The 26,769-nt window shown below is 53.2% G+C and overlaps 1 protein-coding gene across 2 annotated transcripts in view; it reads right to left on the bottom strand.

Moving 5' to 3' along the window:
• Window positions 1-26,769, bottom strand: part of ADGRD1 (adhesion G protein-coupled receptor D1) — a 139,752-nt gene that overhangs the window by 50,884 nt on the left and 62,099 nt on the right. For both annotated transcript variants that reach the window (XM_065889968.1, XM_065889969.1), the window contains one exon: window positions 126-199. In XM_065889968.1, the coding sequence (XP_065746040.1) occupies window positions 126-199 (74 nt within the window). The remainder of the gene's footprint in view (window positions 1-125; window positions 200-26,769) is intronic.

Below are 26,769 nucleotides of genomic sequence, written 5' to 3'. Positions count from 1 at the left end.
GAAGCAACAAAATAAAAGTAGATCATAACCTGGACAGGCGTGTGACCGAGCATGGACACCCTGGGCCCCCTCCCGCCCCTCCTCTGCTCCCTTCTCGCCCCGGAACCCTCCCACGCAGACAGTACCTGAAGTCCAGGAAGGCGCAATACAGGAAGATTCGGTTGCTCTCGTTGGTAGCCTCGAGGTACTGCCTTTGAGTCTGAAATGACAGAGGATGGACAAGCCTCATGATCCGGCTGGAGAAGCCGAGCTGCCAGAACTGATGTGAGAGCTGCACCCTCACAGCCCACAAGACCCCACGGGGTTGGCAATACACAAAGCCCTTGACCTCCCGTCGCAACCCTTGTGGTCGGAGAGGGCGGGTCACCCGGCCCCATCTCTCTCCCGGCTCTCCTTTGCCAGGGCTGCCACCTCAGGGCCTTTGCACTTGCTGTGTCCTCCCTCTAGAAAGCTCTCTCCCAAGACAACGCCGTGGCTCCCACCCTCCCGGCCTTCTCCTCAGGAGACCCTGCCGGCTCACTCAAAACAATACCAACCTGCCCATTCCTCTTACCGCGTTTTTTCATAGCACTGATCTCCACGCAGCACATTATGTGTTTACTTATTTATTTGTCTGCTGTCTTCCTCTCTAGAGCATGCCCACAGTGAGCTATCTCGTTTACTGCTGTGTCCCTGTTGCCTACCCTAGTGTCTGGCACACAGCAGGCGCTTACTAAATATTTACTGAACCAAGAAATGGACAAAAGAACAAATAAGTGAACAGTTCCATCAATGACCCTGTCCCTAGGATTCTCACTCGTCCCCGGGCTTTTCCGGGATGCCAGCTCAGGGCACCTGGCAGCAGCTGCTCAGCCCTCAACGAGATGCAGAGACTCGTCCAGGAGTCTTGCCAGGGAGCTTGGGAAGCCAGCGGCACCACAGGAGACCGGGATCAATGGTATCTAATCGACTTCCAATCAATAGTTCAAGAGCCTCTTATTTGATGTCCCCAGACACGCAACCACCGGGCTGGGCTGCAGGAGAACGTGTGGGTCAGGAGCCGATAGGGGCATCCCCTCGCTGTGCACCCACTGGTTCAGGAGCGAGGGGCCTGGTACTCAGGGAGATGAGCTTACCTGAGCCTCAAACCCTATAAGGACACTCAGGGAGCAACACAACCAAAGGCTCAAGAAAGTCCATGGGGAAAACCCTAAAAAGGTTAAGCCTCCCTTTTCCTCACCCTGCTTTTAGGCTGCGTCCGAGACGCCTGACCTCATCCACATGCCACCTGGGCCACCCCGGCTGGCACCCCATCCCACGTTCAATGCTGAGGACAGTTTTCAAAGAGTGGTCCTCACAGCAGCCTCAGCGTCACCCCAGGCCATCCCTGGGCCCCAGCACAGAATCAGAAACCCTGGGGGTGAGGACGGGCTCTGGATTTTCACAAGTCCTTCAGGTGATGTACATGACCTGAGAACCACTAGAAGCTGGACAGGGTCTGCCTGTTCCGTCCCCTCCTCGTGTCTCAGCCTGCTGTGACCTTCATGCTCGGTCACAGACAGCCCTGTGGCTGCAGCCCTTTAGAGCCACAGAAGGTCATTAGCAGGGGAACTGCAGTGTGCGATGTGCAAACCTCACAAAATCGAGAATACACGTAAGAACCTGCTGGTGACCCCCGCCCAGCCTCAGCGAGGCTTCCTTGGCCCCGGGCAGGACCAGACCCTCCAGGACACTGCTATGTGCCGTTTTTTCACCTTTTTTTCTCCCTCTACCCCTATAGTGCCCCTCCCCGCTTCCCTCTCCCCACTGGTAACCGCTAGTTTGTTCTCTGTATCTGTGGCTCTGTTTCTTGTTTGTTGTATTCACTAGTTTGTTGTATTTTTTAGATTCCATATATAAGTGACATCAGACAGTATGTGCCTTTCTCTGTCTGACTTATTTCACTTAGCACAATGCCCTCCAAGTCCATCCATGTTATTGCAAATGGCAAAATTTCATTCTTTTTTATGGCCGAGTAATATTCCATTGTATATATGGAACACATCTTCCTTATCCATGCATCTTTTGATGGACGCTTAGGTTGCTTCCATACCTTGACGATCGTAAATAGTGCTGCTATGAACATTGGGCTGTGTGTATCTTTTCAAATTAGTGTTTTTATTTTTGGGTTTTTTTCAGCTATAGACCCAGGAGTGGGATTGCTGGGTCGTATGGTAGTTCTATTTGTAGTTTTTTAAGGAACCTCCATACTGTTCTCCACAGTGGCTGTATCAGTTTCCATTCCCGCCAACAGTGCAGGAGGGCTCCCTTTTCTACACATGCTCATTTGTTATCTGTGTTCTTTTTGACGATAGCCGTTCTGAGGGGTGTGAGGTGATATCTCACTGTGGTTCTGATTTGCATTTTCCTGATGATTTGTGATGTCGAGCATCTTTTCATGTGCCTGTTGCCATCTGCATTTGCTCTTTGGAAAAATGTCTATTCAGTTTTTCTGCCCATTTTTAAGTCAGGTTGTTTGTTTGTTTGACGTTGAGTTATATGAGCTGCTTCTGTAATATATGTTGGATATTAACCCCTTATCGGTCGTATCATTTGCAAATATCTTTTCCCATTCAGTAGGTTATCTTTTCGTTTTGTCACGGCTTCCTTTGCTGTGCAAAAGCTTTTCAGTTTAACTAGGTCCCATTTGTTTAAACTACGTGTGACGCTTGTGCAAAGTAATGAAATGTGACGGCAGCGGCACTAGAAGGGGGCAGCAGCCAGGCGCCCGCATCATCAGAGGCCCGGAAGCTCCCCCAGGATGAAGGGTCACCCCTCCTCTCATCGCCAGCCCTGCTCTGAGCGCAGGGAAGCACTTCCATGTGGGAGCGGCACAGAGGCCGAAGTCCTGACCCTCTGACTCTGGATCTAAATCACTCTTCAAGGGGAGTTTAAAAATCAGGCACGACCCACGAGCCAAGCGCCTGTGTGGTCGGCAGGGTGGAGGGCAGACCGGGGTCTGGGGCCAGGATCACACCCAAGATGGGAAACTCCTGCCTCTGTCTGGGTTCCTCCCGGCTCCGCGCCTGTGATGGAAAAAGCAGATCCCCTCCTTCTGTGTTTGAAGTTTGCAGCTGAAATGGAACAAAGGCTCTCAGCACGTCTCCAAGGAAGGAGACCTAGACGGTTCCCAGGAACACCACTGGATGGTGTGAACACACCGGCCACGGTGCTGCCAGAGAAAGGAGGGCGAGGCTTCCAGGTCACGGCCCACTTTCCCAGAGGTGTGGGAGGCGCCGTCCGCCCATCAGCCTCCCGAGTGCCTGGGCGACATCCCAGCCAGTCACCCCGGGGCCCAGGAGGTGGGGTGCCCCCATCAGGGTGGGATGGGCGAGTAGCATCTCCCTTGAACCCCTCCTGGGTCCTGAGGCCGAGGGCCCTGTGGAACCCTGTGGTCCACAGGGAAGCCCTGACTCTTCACCAGACCTGTCCACCTAAGCACATCCCATGGGGAAGGGCTACACGGGCCCTGCGGAATCTCTCCTATGGGATCTGAGACTTCTGCCAACAGCCATAAGGTCTTCCCATCTGGGGAGAAGCAAATGGGATTAATCGAGGATTCGCTGTCTGCTGCCAGTACAGCAAGGGGTCTCCTTCTGAGACACACATCAGGAGAGGAGAAAATCTACCCGACAACAGCCTGTGAATGTTCCTTGTTTAGAAATGTACTTGCTTTTTAGGCCAGTATAATCGTCCCTCGGTAACCATGGGAGATTCGTTCCAGGAGCCCCGAGGATACCAACGTCCACAGATGCTCAAGTGCTGTATAAAAAGTGGTGTAGTTTTTGCATATAACCTACACACATCCTCCTGTATACTCTAAATCATCTCTAGATTACGTATAATACCTAACACAATGTAATACTATGTAAACAGTTGTCAGTGCATGGGAAATTGATATTTTGCTTTTTGGAAATTTCTGGAATTTTTTTCTGAATATTTTCCATCCGAGGTTAGTTGAATCTGTGGATGTGGAACCCTCAGATACAGAGGGCTGACTGTATATAGTTTAACTTTTACATTGGCCGGAAAGGTACTTGCCTATCTCTGTCCCAAGCAAAACACAGATGTCTCCACAGCCCTTAATTTTGACCCTTAGTAAAGCAATGGAAGGGTCCAAGTGCCCCCCTCACAGCTGTGGGCAGCTGCGCACGGCTGTCGGCACCCTCCTCTCCAGCCAGGCTCACCTCACGAGCCAGGGGCCAGGACTCTGCACAATTGAAACGTCCCACCTTTAGGAGAAGCAAGAATCACAGAGGTAACGTTGAGTGGGGATGACGGGGGACACCGTTCATCCAGCCTCAGCCTCCTCTGGCATCTTGGGGTGCTTCTTTCTCCCACAGAATCACAGGCAGTCCCCTCCTGCAGATGCTAAGACAGACTCCAGCATCTTAGCCTCTGGCAGGACGGGGGCAGGGCAAGGGCCGCATGAAGGAGACACCTGAGATTCACCTCTGGAAAGGGAGACCCGGGCAGCCTGCTGGGCTGAGCTGGCCCACGTGCTGAGGGTGAAAGGTCAGACAGGGTGAGACGCTGAGACCTTTGACCTCACAGAGCAGGGGCTCCCGGGGGCTTTGCGGCTCCATGCCCTCACCACCCCAGCACCATCTGCACAGGATACAGCGGCACGGCCACCGGGTCCGGGGCAGAGATGCCCAGCGAGGACCCGTCCGGAGCTGGGGAACGCGGGGTCCACACGTGCGGGAAACTCGGGTTTCCCCGCCTTCCCTGTCCCTGCGGGGTGCAGGGCGCAGGGGTGGGTCCGGTGCCAGAAGGGAATTCAATTCTAACTGTGATGGCCCGTGGTTCCCCAGGCCTCTCTCCTCTGTTAAACCCCACGGCTCCAGTTTGAGAAGCTGTTCCTGACAGGCAGACTCCTGACTTGTAGGCTCACGGTTTATATTCGGTGTGTAAACCTGCCCGGCGGGTGAGGGAAACACGCAGAGAGGAAATTGCTCCGATGCTTCCACCAAAAAGCAAAGAAAAAACACCTGTGAACTTACATGGGGATCTGGAATTAGAACAGCCGGCCTCAAAACTGAACAGAAAGTGTTTTCAAATCGTCCCCGTGGCCCAGGTAACACGAGTCAGGGAGGTCTCAGTGGAAAATGCGCTGACACGGGCTAGACTGGTCCCCAGGCCCGTTCGTGCATCTGGCGTTTACAGCTGCAGCGTCTCAGAGCAGAGAGGTGGGTCCCAGGGAAGGCGGAGCGGGGAGCAGAAAACAGAAGCAGAAAGAGGCAGGAATGCGTAAGGACGAGGGCGGCCGTGAGCGCCTGTCAGCCCGCAGGTCGGGGCTCTTTCCAAAAGCTCCATCCCCATTTCGTAGGGATGGGCTGCACAGATTCTTGTTTTTTAAAAAAGGAAAATCTTGGGCTTCCCTGGTGGCGCAGTGGTTGAGAGTCCGCCTGCCGATGCAGGGGACACGGTTTTGTGCCCTGGTCCGGGAAGGTCCCACATGCCGCGGAGCGGCTGGGCCCGTGAGCCATGGCCGCTGGGCCTGCGCGTCCGGAGCCTGTGCTCCGCAACGGGAGAGGCCACAGCAGTGAGAGGCCCGCGTACTGCAAAAAAAAAAAAAAAAAAAAAGGAAAATCTTGTGTTTAGCCACACACGTAGGACTGTTTGATGCCAGACATCTTATTTATTTACAGCCCTCTCGTGAGTCTCGGGTCACAGATTTGCTTCCAGTTTGGTTCAAACAGGACCAGGGCACCCTTCCTGGCCTCAGATTCCTAACGTTTAATCCCACTTCACCCCTTGACCCCTGATTCCCCGCTCAAGATAACCACAGAGACATCAGGCGTCCCCAGAAAGTCCTCCAGGGAACAGCGGCTCACAGACTCCAGTGCCAGGCCGGCTGTACCTAAGAGGGGCACCTTGACCCTGGAGGGTTTAACTCCCAAAGGAGACCCTCAATGCCCTCTCCTTCCTAATCCAAGAGGGGAGGGTGGAGGACACCTTGGGATTTGTCTGAATTAGGACAAATTCATTAAACTAGCAAAAATGTCTTTTCTAGGGAAAACATAAGATCCTCATTTTTCTGGAATCATCTCCTCCCATGAGAAAACATGCTCGTTAAAAATATAAGTGCCATTACTTTTGTTATAGTGACTCATAAAATACATTCTGTACATGCCCACAAGTCTAAGACAACAACACTGTCCTAATACGGGGTGAATTTTCAGAAAGAAAATGAGTTACAAAGACACATCCTGACCGCCAGCAAATAGATCAGTGGAACGGAGTAGAGACCCAGAGACGGCCCACACAAGTCCAGTCAACTGACGTTTGACAAAGAATCAAAAATAATTTAATGAAGGAAGGATAGTTCTTTCACCAAATAATGCCAGAGCCACTGGACATCCATAGGACCATCAATCAATAAGCCAACCTAAATCTCACACCTTACAAACAATTCACTGAAAATAGATCCTACAGTGAATGTTAAACATAAGACTGTATAACTTTTAGATGATAACATAGAAAAAAAATCTTCAGGACCTACAGTCCATTGAAGAGTACTCAGCTATGACACCAGTGTAGGAAATACATTCCATAAAATTGAAAAATAAATAAATTGGGCTTCATAAAAACTAAAAACCTCACACTCTGTGAAAGACCCCATTAAGAGGATAAAAAGATGAGCCACAGATTAGCAGAAAACATTTACAAACCACGTATCTGACAGAAGAGTCATATGCAGAACATATAAAGGATTCTCAAAACTCAACTGTAAAAAAAACAAAATAAAACAAAGAATCCCGTTAGAAAAAGGGGAAAGGACGTGAAGAGACATGTCACTGACGAGGATACACAGATGGCAAAGAAGCAGAAGACAAGATCTTCAACATCACTAACCCTCGGGGAAATTCAAATTCAGACCACAACGAGAACAACTAAAATAAAAGACGACTGAACCAAACACTGGCAAAGGTGCAGAGAAACTAAATCGCTCGTACATTGCTGGTGGGAACGTGAAGCGCTACAGCCACTCTGCAGAAGCGTTTGGAAGTTTTAAGAAATATTGAAAATACTTATCCCATGACCCTGCAATTGCACTCCTGGGCATTTACCCCAGAGAAAGAGAAACTATTGCCACACAAAAACCTGTACACAATTCTCCATAACAGCTTTACTTGTAATTGTCAAAAATTGGAAACAACCAAAACATCTCTCAGTGGGTGACTGGCTAAACACACCACAATGTATCCAGACCCTGGATGACTAACTCAGCAAAAAAAGGTTTGAACTAGCGACACACGTGACAGCCTGTACGGATCTCACGGGCATGAGGTTGAACGAAAAACGCCAATTTCAAAAGGCAAGGTCTGTATGATTCTATTGATATGCCCTTTTCAACATGACAAAATCATAAGGATGGAAAACATCGGTGGTGGTCAGGAGTTACGGATGGAAGTGCAACCAAAGATGTTTTGGCTGGTAAGGTGGTTCTGTATCTTGATTTCAGTGATGTTCTTGTGAATCTATCATTATTCCAAAATAAAAGTTTTGTAGAGAGTTAAGCCAGCATCAGATGAATGATCAACAAGCCAAGCTTTCTAGCTGGAGGAAACACAACTTGGGCAGGAGACAAAATGTCCCCAACCATCAAGCCTGGGATTTTAATATCTAAGTTTCATTTTGATTCGCTGAATTCTGCACAGGAACATGGAATTAGGTGGTAAGCCAGTTAAGGGGACCACAGGCCTCATCGTCGGGGACAATACAACCGTAACTCATAATTATCCTCTCCTCCTCCCCGGCGCCTCGGATCTCGACTACTTGTCACCACATGTGAGTCCCAGGCAAACCCAGCACCGCGAAGTGCATGGCAGACCCGGGTGTAGGCCCCTCACTTCCTCCCAGGGACTTCCCTCTGCCTCCTGGGGCCCTGGTTGCTATATTAACATCTCTTTTGGATCCTGAGGTGTGTGTTTTGTTCCCGCTTAAAGAACAAGTATCTCTTGTGTGGTCTGGGCCAGAACCAAGGGAAACGATCGTTCCACACAGGGTCCATCCACAGCCTTCCGGCCTCCCCTCAGAGTCCATTCCCACGCACATCAAAGTGGTCAGCTTTGTTTTTTTTTTTTTAACATCTTCATTGGAGTATAATTGCTTTACAATGTTGTGTTAGTTTCTGCTGTATAACAAAGTGAATCACTTATACATATACATATGTTCCCATATCTCTTCCCTCTTGCGTCTCCCTCCCTCCCACCCTCCCTGTCCCATCCCTCTAGGTGGTCACAGAGCACCGAGCTGATCTCCCTGTGCTATGCAGCTGCTTCCCACTAGCTATCTATTTTACATTTGGTAGTATATATATATTCCATGCCACTCTCTCACTTTGTCACAGCTTACCCTTCCCCCTCCCCATGTCCTCAAGTCCATTCTCTGAATCTGTGTCTTTATTGCTGTCCTGCCACTAGGTTCTTCAGAACCTACGCAGATTGCCAACACACCCATGAAAGGATGCTCAACATCACTAATCATTAGAGAAATGCAAATCAAAACTACAATGAGGTATCATCTCACACCAGTCAGAATGGCCATCATCAAAGAATCTACAGACAATAAATGCTGGAGAGGGTGTGGAGAAAAGGAGACCCTCCTTCACTGTTGGTGGGAATGTAAATTGATACAGCCACTATGGAGAACAGTATGGAGGTTCCTTAAAAAACTACAAATAGAACTACCATACGACCCAGCAATCCCACTCCTGGGCATATACCCTGAGAAAACCATAATTCAAAAAGAGTTATGTACCACAATGTTCATTGCAGCTCTATTTACAATAGCCAGGACATGGAAGCAACCTAAGTGTCCATCAACAGATGAATGGATAAAGAAGATGTGGCACATATATACAATGGAATATTACTCAGCCATAAAAAGAAACGAAATTGAGTTATTTGTAGTGAGGTGGATGGACCTAGAGTCTGTCATACAGAGTGAAGTAAGTCAGAAAGAGAAAAACAAATACCGTATGCTAACACATATATATGGAATCTAAAAAAAAAAAAAGTGGTCAGCTTTTACCTTCAGGTCTCCTTCTGGAATATTTCTCTTCCCAGATGCCTCTTACTCGTGGAATATTTGTGTTATAAATTTTTACCCTGGACACCTGGTTTGAATTTTTCAACGACTTTTCACAAACTTTAATGTTATCTGAACTGTGATATAAGAAAGGGAAAAAAAGGAAGCTAGACTTAAAATATGGCTTCAATATTGATCGGTTTGATCTTCCCCAAATGAACTCGCTGCCCTTCCCTCCCACCCTGAAGATGTTCTCCACGAAGGGAAAAGGAAGGGCAGTGATCCCTAAATCAACCGTCCACACTGGCTCTTACTTCCAATGTCACCTACAGCCCGAAAATTCTGGGATTATAAACTCAACTATAACTTTGAATTTATCTCTGAAAAGAGTCTGCGATCAAAACAGGTAAATGCTCGACTTCCCTGGTGGCTCAGTGCTTAAGAATCCGCCTGCCAATGCAGGGGACACGGGTTCGAGCCCTGGTCTGGGAAGATCCCACATGCCGTGGAGCAACTAAGCCCGTGCACCACAACTACTGAGCCTGCGCTCTAGAGCCCGCGAGCCACAACTACTGAGCCCGTGCGCCACAACTACTGAGCCTGCGCTCTAGAGCCCGCGAGCCACAACTACTGAGCCCATGCACCACAACTACTGAGCCTGTGCTCTAGAGCCCGTGCTCCACAACAAGAGAAGCCACCGCAATGAGAAGCCCATGCACCGCAACGAAGAGTAGCCCCTGCTCGCCGCAACTAGATAAAGCCCGCGCATAGCAATGAAGACCCAATGTAGCTAAAAATTAATAAATTAAATTAAAAAAAAAAACCCTTCCCCGTGTATATCAACATCCTCAGGTGGGAGGGAAAAAATAATATTTTTATAACACAAATTATAAAGCAGAACTCTCGAAATAAATTTTTAGGATTTGCAGATAATCAGGAAATTTCAATTACAGGTATACCCTGGGGGTCACATCAGAAGGTCCCAGGGAGTGGAATACTTTTATTTCTATGCAAATAATGAGATGGGTTTAAAGGTTGTACAATTCTGATCTGTTTTACAGCCTGGTTCTGTGGCTGTTAATAATAATAAATCATGTTTGTGGTCTTGAACGCTCTTACAAACCACATTAAAAATGATGTTATTTTTCGTGAATGATGAGCAATTTTTCTTAGAAAAGAAAGTAGGAATTTAGAAGCCCACGACTTGCATTCTAGAACAGTCTAACGTAAGATGTGCTCAGTGAACCCTCCCCAGAGTGTTCTGTGATACGTGTTCCCGTGAATCATCTTTGCTTCCCATTTTCCTGCTTGTTACTCTATTTTATTAGCTCATATACAAGATAGTTTAACCCGAATTTCCCCAGACCTTAAACTCACACAGGCAAAAAAAAAAAAATCCTTTTCTTAAGGCAATAGAGAATATATAAAGCTTTTCCCTTGAAATTCTCTTCTCACATATTAAAAGGCTACTCAGATATAAAATGAACACCTATTAACTATATTATCTAACTCATTAATAATTGGAGCAACCGCTAAGATGTTAGTATCTCTTCAAAGGAAAATGCAAAGAATCATACATCTAGGAGGCCACCGGGAATGCTGAAGTGATCCTGCTTAACAGATACAAAACTGGCAAAACTGGTTGATATCCACAGGGAAATAATCATTCCACTGACTCCCCATCTCTGCCAGACAACATTTGCATTTCAATGGACAGAATTACAGACCTCAATGTGAACAGTTCATAGAAGACGATTTCGTAAGCCAGGTCCCAAAGGTCCTGAGATATGAAAGTGGCCAATTACTTGTGAAATGAACACCTGTCATCCTCAGGGTACAAAAACCATGTGAGAGTTTTTTCCAAACCACTATGTTTGCTTCTATGGAAAAGCTTCTACTTAAAGATATATATCTTCCTGAACTAGCAGAGCAGTCCAGCAGAATTTAGCAGCATTGAACACAGAAGTGCTTCCAAGAAAAAAAACAAAACACTCATCATACGTCATGGTGTAAATATGGCCAAAAGGAGGATGCAAATGTGAGAGCACAAGACAAGGAAAGAGAAGGAGCTGACAGACGGCCGCGAGCACGGTGACCGCTCGGTGACGTCCTTGGTTCCGCCGTGACAGTGCCGGTCCCATGAAGGTCGTCAGAAAAGAAAATACAAGAAAGACTGGAAATGACGCTTTGGAAAACGAGCACATGATGGGGGGTGGGGTCTCAGTGTCCGGATCCGAGAGAGAACAGCCCCAGGCTCTGTGCACGTGACGGGACCCTTTGGCCGACCGAGTCCCCCAGATGCGTTCTATGCTGTAAACAGGGGCCGAGGTGCCTGGGCACCGGGTCTCGGATGCACTGCGCTGACGGCATTCTGGAAGGATCCGCAGACCGCCGGCCGGTCTGGTTGCCGACGTCCTTCCCCTGGGTCCTTGCCCCTTCAGAGCTCCTATCATCCCTGAAGAGTTCATGAAACCATCTTCCTTGACTTAAGTGCATAAAGCTGCCAAGAAAGGTGGTGCCCTCAGCCTGCATCATTTTGGCTGCTTGGAACCTCTTCCCGCGAACCTCAGTTTCACCTGATTTCACTCCGGTGGGTCTGTCCGCTCTCCCTCTCTCTCAGCAGCTCCACATGAGCTGGGTCTAAGCTAATCGGGTGCATTTTCGCTCCCTGACTATTCACTGAAAGAGAAGCCCGTCGGGCCCTGGAGGAGGGAGGGGGGGAACACTCTCCATCACCCCCAGGAAAGCCCTGGAAGCTCCTGTGGCTCCTCGATGGCCATGAACAGGGGCGGTCACTCCGCCCGCAGGGAGAGCAGCGCTCCTGCCCCAGCGGAAAGTGCGCTGAGTCCAGGCGCAGACGAGACGGCTCAGAGACGTGAATGAGGGGTGACCACGGCCGTCGGTGGAGCGGCTGGAGGCCGGGCAGGAGCCCCCAGGATGGCTCAGGGCCCTGGCCCTGCGGGCGCTGAGCTCTGTGCAGAGTCTCAGGCCCTCCTACGGCCGCAGCCCCAGCCCGTCCTCCTCCAGCCCCTGAGCCAGTGGCTGTGATGGAGGCTCAGAGCCGCCAGAGATGGAGGGTGAGCGCCTGGGGCGGGGCCCACCGCTGCAGTGCGAAGCTTTTCCAGGGTGTGGTGTGGGCAGCAGCCTCCCTTGGCTCTGCTCTTGGGAACCCCTCCTCTCCTGATACCTGCCGACAGACCCCCGGAGTCGTCTGGAGGTTCTCAGATCAGAGCTCACTGGGAAGGGCTAAGAAAGTTGTGATTTCTGTGGCATGTGGAGCAGAAGACCTCAACATAAACCATTTAATTTAAAAAGGTGGGGTGAGACATGAGCTTGGAAACATCCTTTAAAACAAGCCTGAACCCCTCCTTAGGTGAGTGTCATTTCATTGTCCCAGACACCCTGGAAAAGAGAACCCCCTCTCTCCCTTTAAGTAGCTCCCCGTTGGTGGAGAAATGTTAAGAAAGATTTAGGAAGTCAGATGTCCACTGCTGTCCCAGAGATCTTATGCTCCAGGCAAGAATGTGTTGTTACTGAGATTTCCCAATCCGTTTAAAGAGAGGAATCTTGATGGAAAGTTACCATTTAAATACAAACACCCAAGTTCTGTTTCAAATCAAATGGTAAAGACAATGAAATGAATATGCCAGTGGCCTTTGTTGACATCCATCGAAAGAGACAAGGAATTCTTGTTTCTTGAAGCGTATCAGCAGAATCCTAACCCTTACACGGTACGGCATGACCAAGAGGACCGTATCCTCATCCCGCCAGATAAACACAGACGGTGAACGTCGGAAGTGGGGCAACCACGGGAGAGGTTCATGGCCTCTGGAAATCTGGACTAGAGAAAAATACAAGTCAAACTGTAGTTGGAGCAACTCCAGAACAGCTGGCCCATCTGGCTCACAGCACTTCCTGCCATGGATGTGGCCAGCGTGTCCTGAGAACTGCATTGATGGTGATGCTGGTGATGATGGTGATGATGGTGATGATGGTGATGCCGTCTGCAGACAGCATCACAGGCCCCACTGGTCACGGAAGGAAGCTGAGAACAGAGACCTCCAGGAACTAGCCCAAGGTCACAGCTGGGTCTTGAACCCAGGGAGTTAGCTCCAGAGCCCGCACTCTGCCCGTGGGGAAAGCAGTGGCCTGGCTTAGCCCCAGGGAGGACCCAGAGGCTGACAAGGCAGCCGGCCTCCCTGCTGCACTCTGAGCGCTGGGACTGTCATCAGGATGAAGCACAGGAGAGGGGGCTTATGGAGGAGAAGGCCCAGGTCCCCTCACAGCCTCCAGGAGGAGAGGAGGCAGGTCCTGTTGCCCAGAGCCAGCAGGACGGGCCCCGGAATGCGGGTCTGTCCCGTGCCAGGCAGGAGGGCCACACTGACATCTGAGAGTGATCGCGTCCTGCCCGCAAATGAGGACAAGAGTGTTTGATGTGAACTATAAAAAGTTCCTGGATCAGCAACCTGTTATCATCGTGGAATGAATCACTGATCCGAGCATCAGCTGGGACACGCCTGGAATGCCCTCCACCCTGCAAGTCCAAGGAGCCCAGGTCACCAGAAACTCCCTCCAGGGCTACAGGCCAAGCACTCTCCCATCCCATCTTACTGCTTCCCAGGGGTAGGGGGTTCAAACCCGGGAAGGTCGGGCGAGCCCTGGGCGCATCTGGGCTGCACCAGATCGGCAGCGGGACCTCCGAGCCCAGAAGATGGGTGGCCGCGCCTTCCGGCCAGCTGCAGGACAGCTGAAGGGAAATGCCCTCCCCAGGGAGGTGGAGACTCAGAGATGATGGGGGCGCCCCACCCAGGGCTGTCCACAGCCCCATTCAAGTTTCAGAAAGGCTGCTGGCCCTGGACTGACCCTGTGTCTGCTGCCTCCCCCTCAGCAAACAGGATGCACAGCCCCGAGCACCCAGGTGGGGAGCCGCGACAGACGGACATCTGTTCTCCATCGTGCAGAGAAAAGAGCCTCTGACCGACCCTGCAGAGACCACGCTTCCCACCCATGAAGCTGGAGTTGCCACGTGACTAAATTCTGATCGGTGGACGCACTGCGTGGAGGTGCCGGGAGCCTCCCGCAGAGGAGCCGACGGAGGTCCCAGCCCCAAGATGTGTGACGTGGCAGGGGACAAGTAGAGAGCCATCTTGGGCTTGCAGGACAGGGTCCAGATCCTGACGGGCTGGTCCCCAGGGCCCCGCACTGCAGGGCTCGGGACCATACATCCCCAGAGAGAGAAACAGCCCGCTGTTCAAGCTGCTGTCATGGGGGCTGGGGGGCGAGGACTGACGATGATGACGCCGTTTTACGGGAAGCCGAACCTCCTGCCGCTGACGCGTCGCCTTCTACGCGGCGCCGAGGTGGGGCACTTACGGCCTCACCAGCACGTGGAGGTGATGCCCCTCCAGCTGACACCAACTTCTCTCTGGAAAGGCTGCAGCTCAGACAAGGATTCCTGCCCCCAACTCGGCAGAAGGAAGCATCTGGTACTTCCTTAGGGTACTTACGTAAGCATAACCTACACATGAAGGCGGCGCTGGCCACTTCCACATCCCACAGACCACGCGCCCTCCGCCTCCGCCACTCCTCTGCTCAGGGCCACAGGCCAGACCGCCCGGTGACTGGAGCTTCCATCCCGGCGGCCAGGCCAGGGGTGCAGAGGGTCCCTGGAGCACCCCATCACCCGACATCCAGCGTGCAGGACCTGGGCAGTGGGGGAGTCATGGGAACCGCCAGCGCCTCCTGGCCATGGGTCGCCTACCTTTTGCCCCCCAGGGAGCACGTGAGAACAGAAGCTGGCAGCACCCAGGGCTGCAGGGCCATCAAACCAGCCCATCCCGTCCTCATCCTCCCACGGAACCAAGGGTCACCCACCCTCTTGGACCATAAGCCTGTCCTCGCCAAGGCCCCGGGGGTTTACTTTGCTCCCGCATGCAGCCCTGTGGGTCGCCTGCTGTGCTGCCCCCTCCCCGGTAGCGAGCGCACGTGACTGACACCCACGTGGGTCTCACCCAGGAGTGTCGCCTGTAACCCTAGTGCTATTCACACAGCGGACTGCAGACAGCAACATGCTGGCCCCAAGGTGACCGTGCATTTACACGCCCGCAGCTGTGCCATTTCCACATGGATCGTGGAGCAGCACACGTCCAGCAGCGGGCTCATTCCACCATCCCTCCTCCCTGGGGTCCAAGCCTGGTCTTCCTCCCGTTCTGCCTGTTCTCAGACACAGGCCCTGACCCACCCATCTCAGCAAACCCACTCCCTCTTCTGCATCCCGGAGCTGTGGCGGGAAGTGAATGAGAACGGGTGGGAGTGGTTTGTATAAAAGCAAAGAACTAATATCGCCCTGAGCCAGGCTGCTTCTGGGGATGCTAAGGCCTCAGTGCGTTTCCGCCTTGGTTGGGTCTGTGCCCCTCGCTCCCACCTCACCCCTCCCCCAACTCCACCCTTTGCTTGGCTTTGAGTTGACTCAGGAGGTCTGGAGGCCCCCAGCTGAGAGCAGGAATAACAAACCCACCTTCCCACGGGGATGGGCGGGGCCGGACAAGGGGACGGAGGCACAGGTGGGCCAGTGGGAGGAGACCCCGCCCAGGTAAGGAGCCGGCGGCCACTCAGCTCAATCGTCATCACCAAGGAAGGCGCCCCTGAACTCTGAGTGTTCCCCAAAAGGCCCCACGACTGGAATTTATCAGCTTTTAACTGTCACCAGCTAAATCGATTGATCCATCTGACCGGAAGCCACCGTCTCAGACTCTGGCCTGAATCCTGCTCCAAGCTCCCTAGGAAGAAATGCAAACTCCAGAGTCTGTGCCGCAGAATCGCACGTGCTCAGGACACTGTTTATCCACATCCCTTGCCCCCGCTCGCCTGGGTCACCCCATAAACAGCGAGCCGTTCCACCGGGGGCCCTGCAGACAGCACAAGATGGGGGGACGTCCCCTGATACGTGGGGGGTGTTTCCTTCAAAACAAAACGTCTTCAGTTTGGAAAGTGATTCATCTTAATTGTTTTTTCTGAATGGAGAACATATTAAGTCACACACTATGTTGGACTTCTTTCTTTAACCTACACATCATTCATTCAACAAACATTTACTAGATGTCTGCTGTGAGCCCAGAATACAGCAGTGAGCAAAACGGCTATTTCTCACCTCCATGGGACTGCTTTTCTAGTGCAGGGAGACAGACAGTGAGCAAGACAAACATACAGAATCCGTGATATTAACCCCCGGTATGTGTTATGGAGAAAAATGGAACATGGGAATCAAAAGGGCGGGAGGATGAGGGTTAGCGGCCAGTGTTTGGAAATAAGGTGACTGAACAGGAGCCTCTGGCCTCGAAGCCCCTTTGCAAAGCTTAGAGGTCCCGGCGGCTCTGGCCCCATCCCAGCCAAGAGGCGAGAGGCCTGTTTAGACGAGCCGCGTCCTCCAGGCCACGTCGCCGTGGTCTCCCCGACACTGAGGCTGCCGTTTGTCACCCCACGCCGGTTTGGGGGCCTGGCCCCAACACGGACCTGGAAGCCGTCTGTCTGCTGGGTGGCCCTCTGCACTCCCATCCCCACTCCTACAGCTTCCTTAGCCTCCCGCCCGAGCTGGTGTGTCTTCACCTCCCTTTCCATCCTTGACTTCAACCCTCAGCTCGTATCCTGAGGTTCAGGACGACGGCCAGCCCCAAGGGAAAGAGATGTTTGCAGAATCCGGACTGATGGGACATCAAGGAACAAGGCGGGCATCCTTCCCGCCTCCTTCCCAGCCCTGGTTTGGTCTCACCTGAGCAAGACAGGACTGGGGTAGGACCCAAGGACCAGAACGAGGATATGTGGCGATGCTTGACGCCTCTCTGATGCCTTGGAGGTGGAGCGCCAAGGCACCAGGCCAGCTCCGTATGAAGGCCGGGCCCCCCGAGGCCCTCACACGTGAAGGAGGACAGACGGGTCCTTAATTCACCGCAAGGCCTCATTCTCAAACTCACTTCCCAGGGGCCAGCGCCCCCGACCTCCTGTGGTCCGTGAAGTCTTCACTCCCCCTCCCACCCCAGGATGCACTCAGGAAACGGGCACCCCACTGACGGAGGTCACACCTCAGGTGACGGCAGGGAAGGCCAGCGGGACGACGGCCCCTCCCGGGGGGGCACAGGGCACAGCCACCACTCAGCCCCAACCATCCTGCCACAGAGCAGGACCTGCTCGGGTTTCTGGAGAGAAGCTGGAAGTTCAGATGCTAAGGTTAAAAATCCCCTGATTTCGGATATCGGCAATGGTTTCAAAACTGTTTGAAACACGGCCCAGGTCATCCATGGGCTGAAGGTGGTACAAGGGCCACCGTGCAAGCTCAGAGCCAAGGGCGAACAGGACTTCGCAGCTTTGTGATGACGTTCACCTGTGATCGGTCCTCCCCACTGCCCCGCAAGGCTGGAGCAGACGTTACTACCGTGATCCCTGCATTACGGACAACAAGCCTCGGCAGGTGGACAACTTACCCCAAATCACAGAGTCTACCCAAAATGTAGCGATACATCCGGGGCTTGTCCAGAGCTGTGTGACCCCAAGCCCCCTGTTAGCTCACAGTTTCCTGAGGGGCGGGCAGTCTACCACGGGTGTTGCAAGATGATTTTAGGTCCACACAAGGAAGAGAAATAGAAGCACTTCCTACTTAATAGTGGTGTATCTCTTTTCAGGTGTATTTGAAAAACGTACGCCAAACACAAGATGTTACGGGGACTTCCCTGGTGGTCCAGTGGTTAAGAATGTGCCTTCTAATGGCGAGGACACAGGATCTATCCCTGGTCGGGGAACTAAGATCCCACACGCCACGGGTCAACTAAGCCTGTGTGCTGTGGAGCCCGCGTGCCACAACTAGAGAGCCAGTGCACCGCAACTAGAGAGAAGCCCGCGCGCTGCAACGAAGATCCCACACGCCGCAACCAAGACCCGATGCAGCCAAATAAATAAATAAATACAAATAAATAAATTTGTTTTTAAAAAGTTATGTATGTTATTGCTTAAGACTTTACCCTCCTCTTAAGAAAAAATATAAATTTATTTTACTGAGTATAAAAATATAGAACCACACATCAAGACCGTGACTCACAAGCATGTTCCTTTTAATGAGTGTGTTCAGTTTCTTCTGAATGAGAGGGAGGGGGAGGGGGAGGGGAGGCCCAGGAAGTGACAACGCGCTTCTCCACACTGGCTGCACACGTCTCGTGACAAACGCCTCACAACAAATCCCGTTCGTCTCTTCCAGAGCCTGGGAAAGCAACGGAGCTACAACGGACCCTCCCAGGGGAGGAAGAGCCACTCCACTGGTCTCACACAAGGGCTCCTGTACGGCCCGCCCGGGAGGTGACGCACCCCTGGAAGCCATAGCAGCCCTGTCCCGCCGGCAGGGGATGGGCCTCCGCGGGGACCCAGAGCCCAGGGGACGGTGGCCCAGACGTGCATTTGGGCCCCCATCTCTGATCCTTTATTTTCCAAGGGAGAAAACGGACAAAAACGCAGATTTTCCTGTGAAACCTCCCAGTCTTAAGGTGTTTGCAGCCAATTCACTGTTTTAAGGCAGGAAACCCTCCCCAGGCCCCGGGCAGAGCTGACCTTCGCCAGGTGACGCTCTTCCCCTCACAAGGTGTGTGTTGCCACCTTGTTTTAAGTGGGGACGTGCTTGGGGAGAAAAGTGACGCCCTCCTGATAGACACAAAGTCAGCACCCCGAGGCCGATGTGCCCAGCCGTCCCTCCCGGGCATCTCTGCAGGGCCGACACTGCTTTGTCTCCTCCCCGCTTCCTTTCTTTTCCATTGTCTCCAAACGGCCACCATGGGCCCCGAGCAGTGCGTGTCGCAGTCCTTCCAGGTGACGCCCACACAGTCCCCACCGGACACCTGTCTTTACGGAAACCCCAGCTCAGGCTGGGCTGGGTCCCCCCTCCTCCCATTTCCCTGGCCCTGGAGCAGAGCAGTTGTGTTTGCTGTGAGGATCCTCCTGGGATGGGGGCTGAGACAAGGCCCCGGAAAAGCTGAGTCTTCCACCGACCGCCACCACCTCTGCCCTCTGTCCCGGCAAAGGAGAAGGCAGGGGATTCCCGGCCAGCAGCCCCTCCTTGGGGCCCCCCCGGGGAAACCTGTTCTGTCCAGCCCCAGACACAAGCCCTGAAGGTCACCTCTTCCTCACTCGTGCACCCTTCTGAGGAGAAGTCAGCAACGCCTGCTGCCAGAGGACTGGGGTTCTCCCTGCCCTTCCTCCACACGAGGGCCAGAGGTGCGCCCACCTGCCTCGCACGCTCAGCCCGCACCTGTTCTTTCTTTTTGAGCGTTGTACGTCGTGAAAAGTCAGATTTCTTGCAAAAGCCACTTCTCTGAGAAAATGCAGCAGGCCAGGGAGACAGGATGTGCATCCCCTCCCGCGGCCCCATCAGTGGGGTGAGGGGTCCCCATTCACGTCCAGGTTTCTCCTGACTCCGAGGTCAAGGGTCAGTCCCAGGCATTGTTGCCGGGGCCACGCTCTTGTCACAGAGTTAGAGGAAAGTGGGCCCCTCCGTCCCCTCTGACCCTAAGCAGGCAGGAGCAGGTCCCACGGGTGGGAGAGGATGAGTGGACAGGGGTCTCACCCCTGGGCCGCTTCCGGGCTGGCTCCCCGGGGCGTTAGTTTGTCACACCTGCCCCCAGATTCTAGTACCAGCCCCTCGTTGTCTGGCCTCAGTAGGGGAGGAGAGAGGATGTGCTCTCAGCTGGACAGCCTGGGTGGGCTCATGCCGTCAGGGAGGTGCTCCAGCCAGCGCCGGGCCGGGCAATGCTCAGGAGCTGGGAGCTGCTGTTTGCACCATCATCACAGTGGAGAGGGCGGGCACACATGGGCTACACAAAGGTGACGTCCACCGTCCTGGGAAACCAGGCTCACCCCTGGCGGGGCCTGAGCTGACCTGTTCCCCTTCCACCTCCATCTGACTCACTGTCATCTGAGCATCCTTCAATCCCCCTCAGGACAGAAAGGAGTCACCACCCCTGCAGAGCCCCCCCCCCCCACCCCGGTTCCTCACCTGCTCAGGACCTCCTTGTCTACGTCCCCGACGAGGTCCGAGCCCACGGAGCCCCATCTCCCATGTTCACCCGAAAGCCCCCTCCTGGCTGTGTTTCCATGGTTCCAGAGCAAACTATCTGGGAGCAACACGAGGCGAATGCAGTCGTGCAGCTGGCCCATCCCTGTCTCCAGGCGTATTTTATGTGCCCTGAACAGTGCTCCAAATTTTTGGAAATTTTCATATTAAAAATTCTAGATTCTCTTAAGAAACGGGAAGCTTTGTCAAGTCTAGTTTAGAAAATGCAGGGGGGGTTGTGTTTGATGCCCTCTCTCTCCATCAAGCACAGCCCCCACGCTGAGATACCAAACAAAACAGCAAAGATGCTGCCTGGGCTGAGCCCGGGACCCGCCTGGCCTGCGGGGAGGGAGGGTCAGCCCAGGTGCCGGGTCACTGAGCCCTCAGCTGCCGCGGGAACGTACGTACGGGTGGTGAGCGCGTGCAAACAAGCACCCACGTGAGCAGGCTGGAGACTGGAGCATGCTTCCCCGACACTGGCTTGTTTTTAGAGCTTTGCTTATTTTTTGGTTTAAGTAGATAAACAAGGAGAACAAGAGCACTTACTAGTGGCGTAATTTTTCTCTCTATTGGTTTTGATGTGGATGAAGCTCCAAGCAATCATCTTGTCTTTTACGGATATATTGAAAATGATTAACTGAGAGAATAAAAACTTCATTTATGTGTGATTCCCGCTGTATAAAATGCATGCATGAGCGTAAGGCATTAACAGGTCTACATCTAGGAAGATGGGCGCAGTTTTCTTCTTTTATTTTGACTTCCATTAACACTGTTATAATCCGGTTCCTTAAAAAAATAATAACAGTATCACACCCGTTAAGTGATGGACCATTGCAGCGTTTCCGTTTGCAAATCCTAAAGCGATCAACTCAACATCATGTTTGGGGACCGGCTATCAACATCACAGCAACAACTAAATGCACAAGAGCCGAGCCCTGAGCAGCGTGTGTTTCTTGTTCGCAGCATAACGCACAGAACAGGTCCGAAGGCGCTGACTGAAGTCTGCATTTGTTTCCCAGGGAGGTCAGGCTGCATTCTAAGGCACAGCTTCGGTGGCTCGCAGACCTGGACTCAGTACCAACTCGCTCCCCAACCAGGAAATGTGGAGGAGGTCGTTTCACTTTTCCAAGGTCAGCATCCTCACCCTCAGAAAACCCCGCTACGCACACATGCTGCGCACAACACGGGAGGCGAAAATGCAGGAAAAGTACAGTTTAGGGGACAAGACGAGCATTCACCCAATGACCACGTGACGAGTGTAAGTATCACCAAGGAATGGGACGCAGCAGTGTCCAGGTGGGTCAGGGAAGGCCCCTCAGAGAGTGGCAACACAGCTGATCTAAGCTGCAGGCAGATGCGGCACGTGCAAAGGTCCTGTGGCTGAGGCAGAGAGGGAACAGGAGGGTGGCACAGAACAAGGCTGAAAAAGAGACAAGGCTTTGTAGACTTAGATGGTACTCGAAATGCACAGAAGGCTGTCGAGGGTTTTAAGCACAAGAGTTGCACAATTCAATGGACATTTCGAATAGTCACCCCTCGGTATCTGAGAGGGATTGGCTCTAGGACCCCCCTCAGACAGCAAAATCCGAAGACGCTCAAGGCACTTACACAAAATGGTGTGGTATTTGCATGTAAGCTACGCACACGCTCCCATATACCTCAAATCGTGTCTGGATTACTTATAATACCTAATACAATATAAATGCTATGTAATTGTAAATTCAACGTAAGTGCTGTGCAAACTGTTGCCAGCACGCAACAAACTCAGGTTTTGCCTTTGGGAACTTTCTGGAATTCGTTTTTCTAATGTTTTTGATCTGAGATCGGTGGAACCCGTGGGTGCGGAGGGCTGACTGTATTCCCCTGGACGCTGTGTGTAGCGGGGCAAGCCTGGCAGCGGCAGCGCAGGTGAGAGACCATCACGGTGGCTCAGAGGGGCGATGACAGTCTTGGGCAAGGACGGTGAGTGCAGACGGGGCAGGAAGGATTGGGGACGTGAGCTGGGAACCCAGCCAGCAGGCTGGTCGTGTGTTCTCCTGCTGGGTGTCATCGGGGCCAGCAGGGGGCAGCAGAGGGCAGGCTCTGTCCTGCCAAGCGCACGAGGCAAGTGCTCCGCCGCTAATGCCCCAGGTCATCAACGTGCCCAGAATCTCCTTCAGCATCACGTGACACCGTGTGTGTCCCCAGTCCTCACCCGCCTCACCGAGGCCCCAGCATGACTCAGCCGTTCCCGCCCCCAGCAGATGCAGCGGCCGTGGAAGCAGTCACGGGGCACCATGCGGCTGGGCCAGCTCCTGGCTAGGACCACGCCCCTTCCCCCTCCCGCGGTCACCCACACCCCACAGGCTGCCCTCCCTCCGGCAGGCAGAGAGGCAGCCCAAGCCTCCATCACCTCAACTCCCGCTGGCTAGACAAGAGGGGTGAACGCTCACTTTCCCATCAGAGAGGTGCCTGTCTAGACGCCCTCATCGACGCACACACTCTCCCAGCCTAGCCTAGCCGCAAATAACAAGTCCACGCATCCGGGCTGACCTCAGAGGAGAAGGGATCGATAAACCAATACTGCACGCCCACCCTCCCAGCGGGGGAGAGAACGCCACGTGCGGACAAGTCTGTCCTGCTCATCGGCGTTCCCAGAGTCCACAACGGTGCAGAGCACGCACGTGGGGCTGAATCGATGTCTGCCGGATGAATGAATGAATGAAGGTCTGCATCACCGTTTGCAGGACTCCCTACCAGGATGAAAGCAGCCCAGGCCATGGCCAGCTTGGGAGACCTCTGCCTCCCCAGACTCCTCCCCGCCACCCTGCCCCCCAACCCCTGCCTCGGCGCTGCTCAAAACCACAGCCCAGCCCCATCTGGACGGGCTCACAGGGGCCCCACCCAACAGCCCGCTCGCACAAAACAGAAAACTTGGCATCGCCCGCTCGGCTGCTGCGTGGCCGAGAGTGGAAAATGCAGGCAGCTCTGCGCAAACCACAGAATCATCAAGAGCTTCGGGAACGGGTGTTAATGACAGTTTTATTTCACGGGGGAGAAGAGGAACCAGACTAACGGAGTGGCCGCTGGGACAGTCTCAGCGTTTCTCCGATAAACAGAACCCTCTCGGGACAGGGGGACGAAGGAGGGAGCTCGCTAGTGGAAACCCGACAAGCTGTGACTGGAGCTGCAGGGTCACCACTCTGCTGGCTGCCACCCTCCAGGGGCACCGGCAGATGCGCGGTCGGACCTCCCACGCGCCCCTAATAAGCTGCCCGCTGCCACTCTTCATCACAAAGGTCACAGAATGATGACTGGAGGCTTCAACCGACACAACGCATATATTTTCAGGAAACCAAACTGAGTTGTGAAACCTACCACAGAGCTGAATTTTCAGTGTCAGAATCCATTAGGTGACTCGTCCGCGGGGAGGGTCTAAGAGGAGCTACAAGCTGAACAATAAAGGGTGGATTTGCGAGATTGTCTTTGAAGAGAGGCAGCTCGTGAGCTCCACCGGGACCCCAGGCAGAAGGGCTGCTCCAGCTAGTATGGGAGAAGCAGCCCGGTGGCAGGGGTAAGGCTGGGGCTGATATGCACCCTTCGGGCGAGAGGCTGCGAGCTTGTGCTGACTCCTTGGGGAAAGCTCTCGTGGCTTGTGTCTGCAGGGCTAAGGGCCGCGTCTGCATGGAAACATCACCTCTTCTCTCTGAGGGTCAAAGGGGTCGGAATCGTGGGACTCCCCTGGCGGTCCAGTGGGTTAAGACTCCGCGCTCCCAATGCAGGGGGTGCGGGTTCGATCCCTGGTCGGGGAGCTAAGCGCCCGCATGCCACAGCGCAGCCAAAAGACAAAGGGGCGGGTAGGAATCTGCATGAGGAAGGAGGCCAGCCCGGGGTCATTTCAAAGGCATGCTGCCCAGGTGGCAATTCACAGAGGGGTCACTTGAACAGCAGGTAGACACCCCAGATTTGGGAGGTGTGGCCGACGGCATCTTGGGGGGTTTTTGAGCTGCAGCAAAAGCCACCCAGTGCTTGGCACGCAGAGCTGGTCCCCGGAGGGAAGGTCGGTCATCTTGCCTAAGGAGCCCGAGGCCTCTGGGGAGACAGGTGGCTGGCACCCGTGTGCCCCATCGCGCGCTGCGGAGTCTCGGAGCTCTGTGTGGTGGGCCTGGGTGGCCCAGTAAAGGCCAACGGCAGAGAAAGGAAATGGGTCCCCTGAAACCAACGACCTCATTTAAGACAGGGACTGAATTAAGGGTGGAGGGCTAGTGTGTGCTAAGACCCAACCTTTTGGAAAAGATACGCACGGGAATGAATCTGCACACCGGCAGCATGGAAGCTGGCGTCACGGGCGGGGACGGGGTGGGGTGGTTAAGTGAAAAAGCACAGGTGTGTGAGGTGACCATATGGTGTCTCGAGGTGTGGACCTAGTCATCCCAATAATGGGTCAAAAGGTAGGTACAGTCCAGCTAAGTCCCGGAGTTTCCATCAATCCCACAAAATCCACCAGGACCCACAGACTCAGATCCTGGAAGGAAGTCAGCCAGGCCTGAAGGGAGGGAACAGGAGGACGGCCCAGAGTCTCAGCTGAGCCGGGCCATCAGCTGCCCTCTCGCCTCCCCCACCAGAGCTGGTTCCGCTCTCAGAGTCCTCAGCCTTCCCTTCAGGAAGGGACGTGGGCCGGCCCAGGAGAGAGGGCTGGAAAGACACAAACCAGCCCGAGACACTGAACCTCAGCAGTGATCTCCAAGGAGCAGCCGTAAACTAAGGTGGGGAGTTCAAGCAGGCCGTCTGGGCAGCCCGAGGCCCTCTCCGTCTGCGTTTAACTGGAGCTACAGACAATGGGACCAAGGCTTTGCCCGAGCCTCATTCCCACGGTGTCCGTGTGGCGATTTCAAAAACACAGAGTGAGAAGCGGTATCTCCTCTGCCCGGGTGTACCTGGAATGCCCCGTGGAAGGATGCTATGTGGTTAAGACACGCTGAGTGATGAGAGGCCCCCGGTACCCACAGTCACGCCCAGGACCACACTGGCGGCTGGACAGGCTTCCCTTGCACACAATAGGTGCTCTGTGTTTGGCAAACTGGCTAGTTAAGTGATGGGCTTTTACACGAGTATTAGATCACTGGTCTCCTGTTTCTTTTCAGTGTACTTGGGAAACACGGTATTTGCTACGCACTGAATTATCCGGCATCCATGTTTGGCCATAAAAGCGGTGGAGAGCACTTTCGCTGTCTCCTGGAAGCGGAAAGACCACTGTTTCCAGGATTCAGGCTGACGTCCTCCACGCCGGCCCTGACACACAGCTGAGCAGGCTCCTCTGTGGAGGGGCGATGGGGCGCAGCGACCACGTATCTGCCTCCGTGTTCCATCACATCAGTCAGAGTGAAAGGTCTGGGCACAGAAATCTCACGTCTTAGAGGAGAAATCTGCCACCCCGCAGTGGTGGCTGTCACACTCAGAAACCTGGCCACCCTCCCCGAGGGTTTCAGTAGCCCTACTGACCTGGAAGGGGCTTCCTATAGACTCCTACGCTACCCTCTGCGGTAGACAAAACGACACCCCCTCGCCCAGAGAGATCCCATCCCAATCCCCAGAACCTGCGAGTGTTACTTTACGAGGGAAAGGGGCTTTGCAGGTGGGGTTAAGTTAAAGCTCCCGAGATGGGGAGATTATTCTGGCTGTTCCGCAAGGACCCAGTGTGATCAACCAGAGTCCTTGTGAGAGGGAGGCAGGAGGGGCAGAGGCAGAGGAGAGGTGACCTCAGAAGCAGAGGTCAAAGAGAGAGGTTTGAAGAGGCAGTGCAGGCAGAGGGAGAGATAAGCCAAGGAGTGGCAGGGTCTTTGGAAGATGCAAGGACACAGAGCTCCTTGGAGCCTCCAGAAGGAATGCAGAACCGCTGGCACCTTGACTCCTGCCTAAGGAGACGGAGGCTGGAGACGTGACCTCCAGAGCATTAAGATGATAAAGCTGTGTCGTTTTAAACCCTCCCGTTTGTGGTGATTTGTTACAACAGCGATAGGAAGCTAACACAGCCGCCTTCTGGAGAAAAGGTGGCTACACTGGATAATATAAAAACATTTAACTTGCCCATGACCAAAACAGTCAAAATGAAACATAACAGACAATGAGTTAATGCTGTGATAGGCACATGGCCCTTAGAAGTCAAAGGATAGAAGCAATAAAAATGCAAATGGCCAATTCAATAGGAAAAAGTGTCTAGGCTCACTCATAATCAAAGAAATGCAAATAAAAACACAACAATCACAACCAGATGCCACCAGAGTCTGCAATGATGTGGGGAAATCGGGGCCGCTTGGGGAAAATGTAAACTCTTACAAGCTTTCGGAAGGGCATTATGTGTATCAAAGGTGTGTGTCAATGTGTATCAAACGTTAAAATGTGTATCTCACCCAAAGTAGCCGAGGCAGCCTGGGAGAACCAAGCTGGGGGGCGTCTGAGCCCCTCTCAGGACCTATTAGAGATCTGCAGCAGTTTGGAGAGCCAGGAATTGGCACCAGAATAAACAGATAGGAGCAGAGTCCAGAAACAGGATCGCACGTAAACAGTGAACTGATTTATGACAAAAGTGACACTGCAGTGTAAAGGGAGGGGGAGGGGATGTTATCTTTTCTACAAACAGAGCGAGGTAA

The sequence above is a fragment of the Phocoena phocoena genome, chromosome 13, assembly GCF_963924675.1.
Source record: "Phocoena phocoena chromosome 13, mPhoPho1.1, whole genome shotgun sequence".
NCBI lineage: Eukaryota > Metazoa > Chordata > Mammalia > Artiodactyla > Phocoenidae > Phocoena > Phocoena phocoena.
This window is presented reverse-complemented; position numbering and strand designations above follow the sequence as displayed.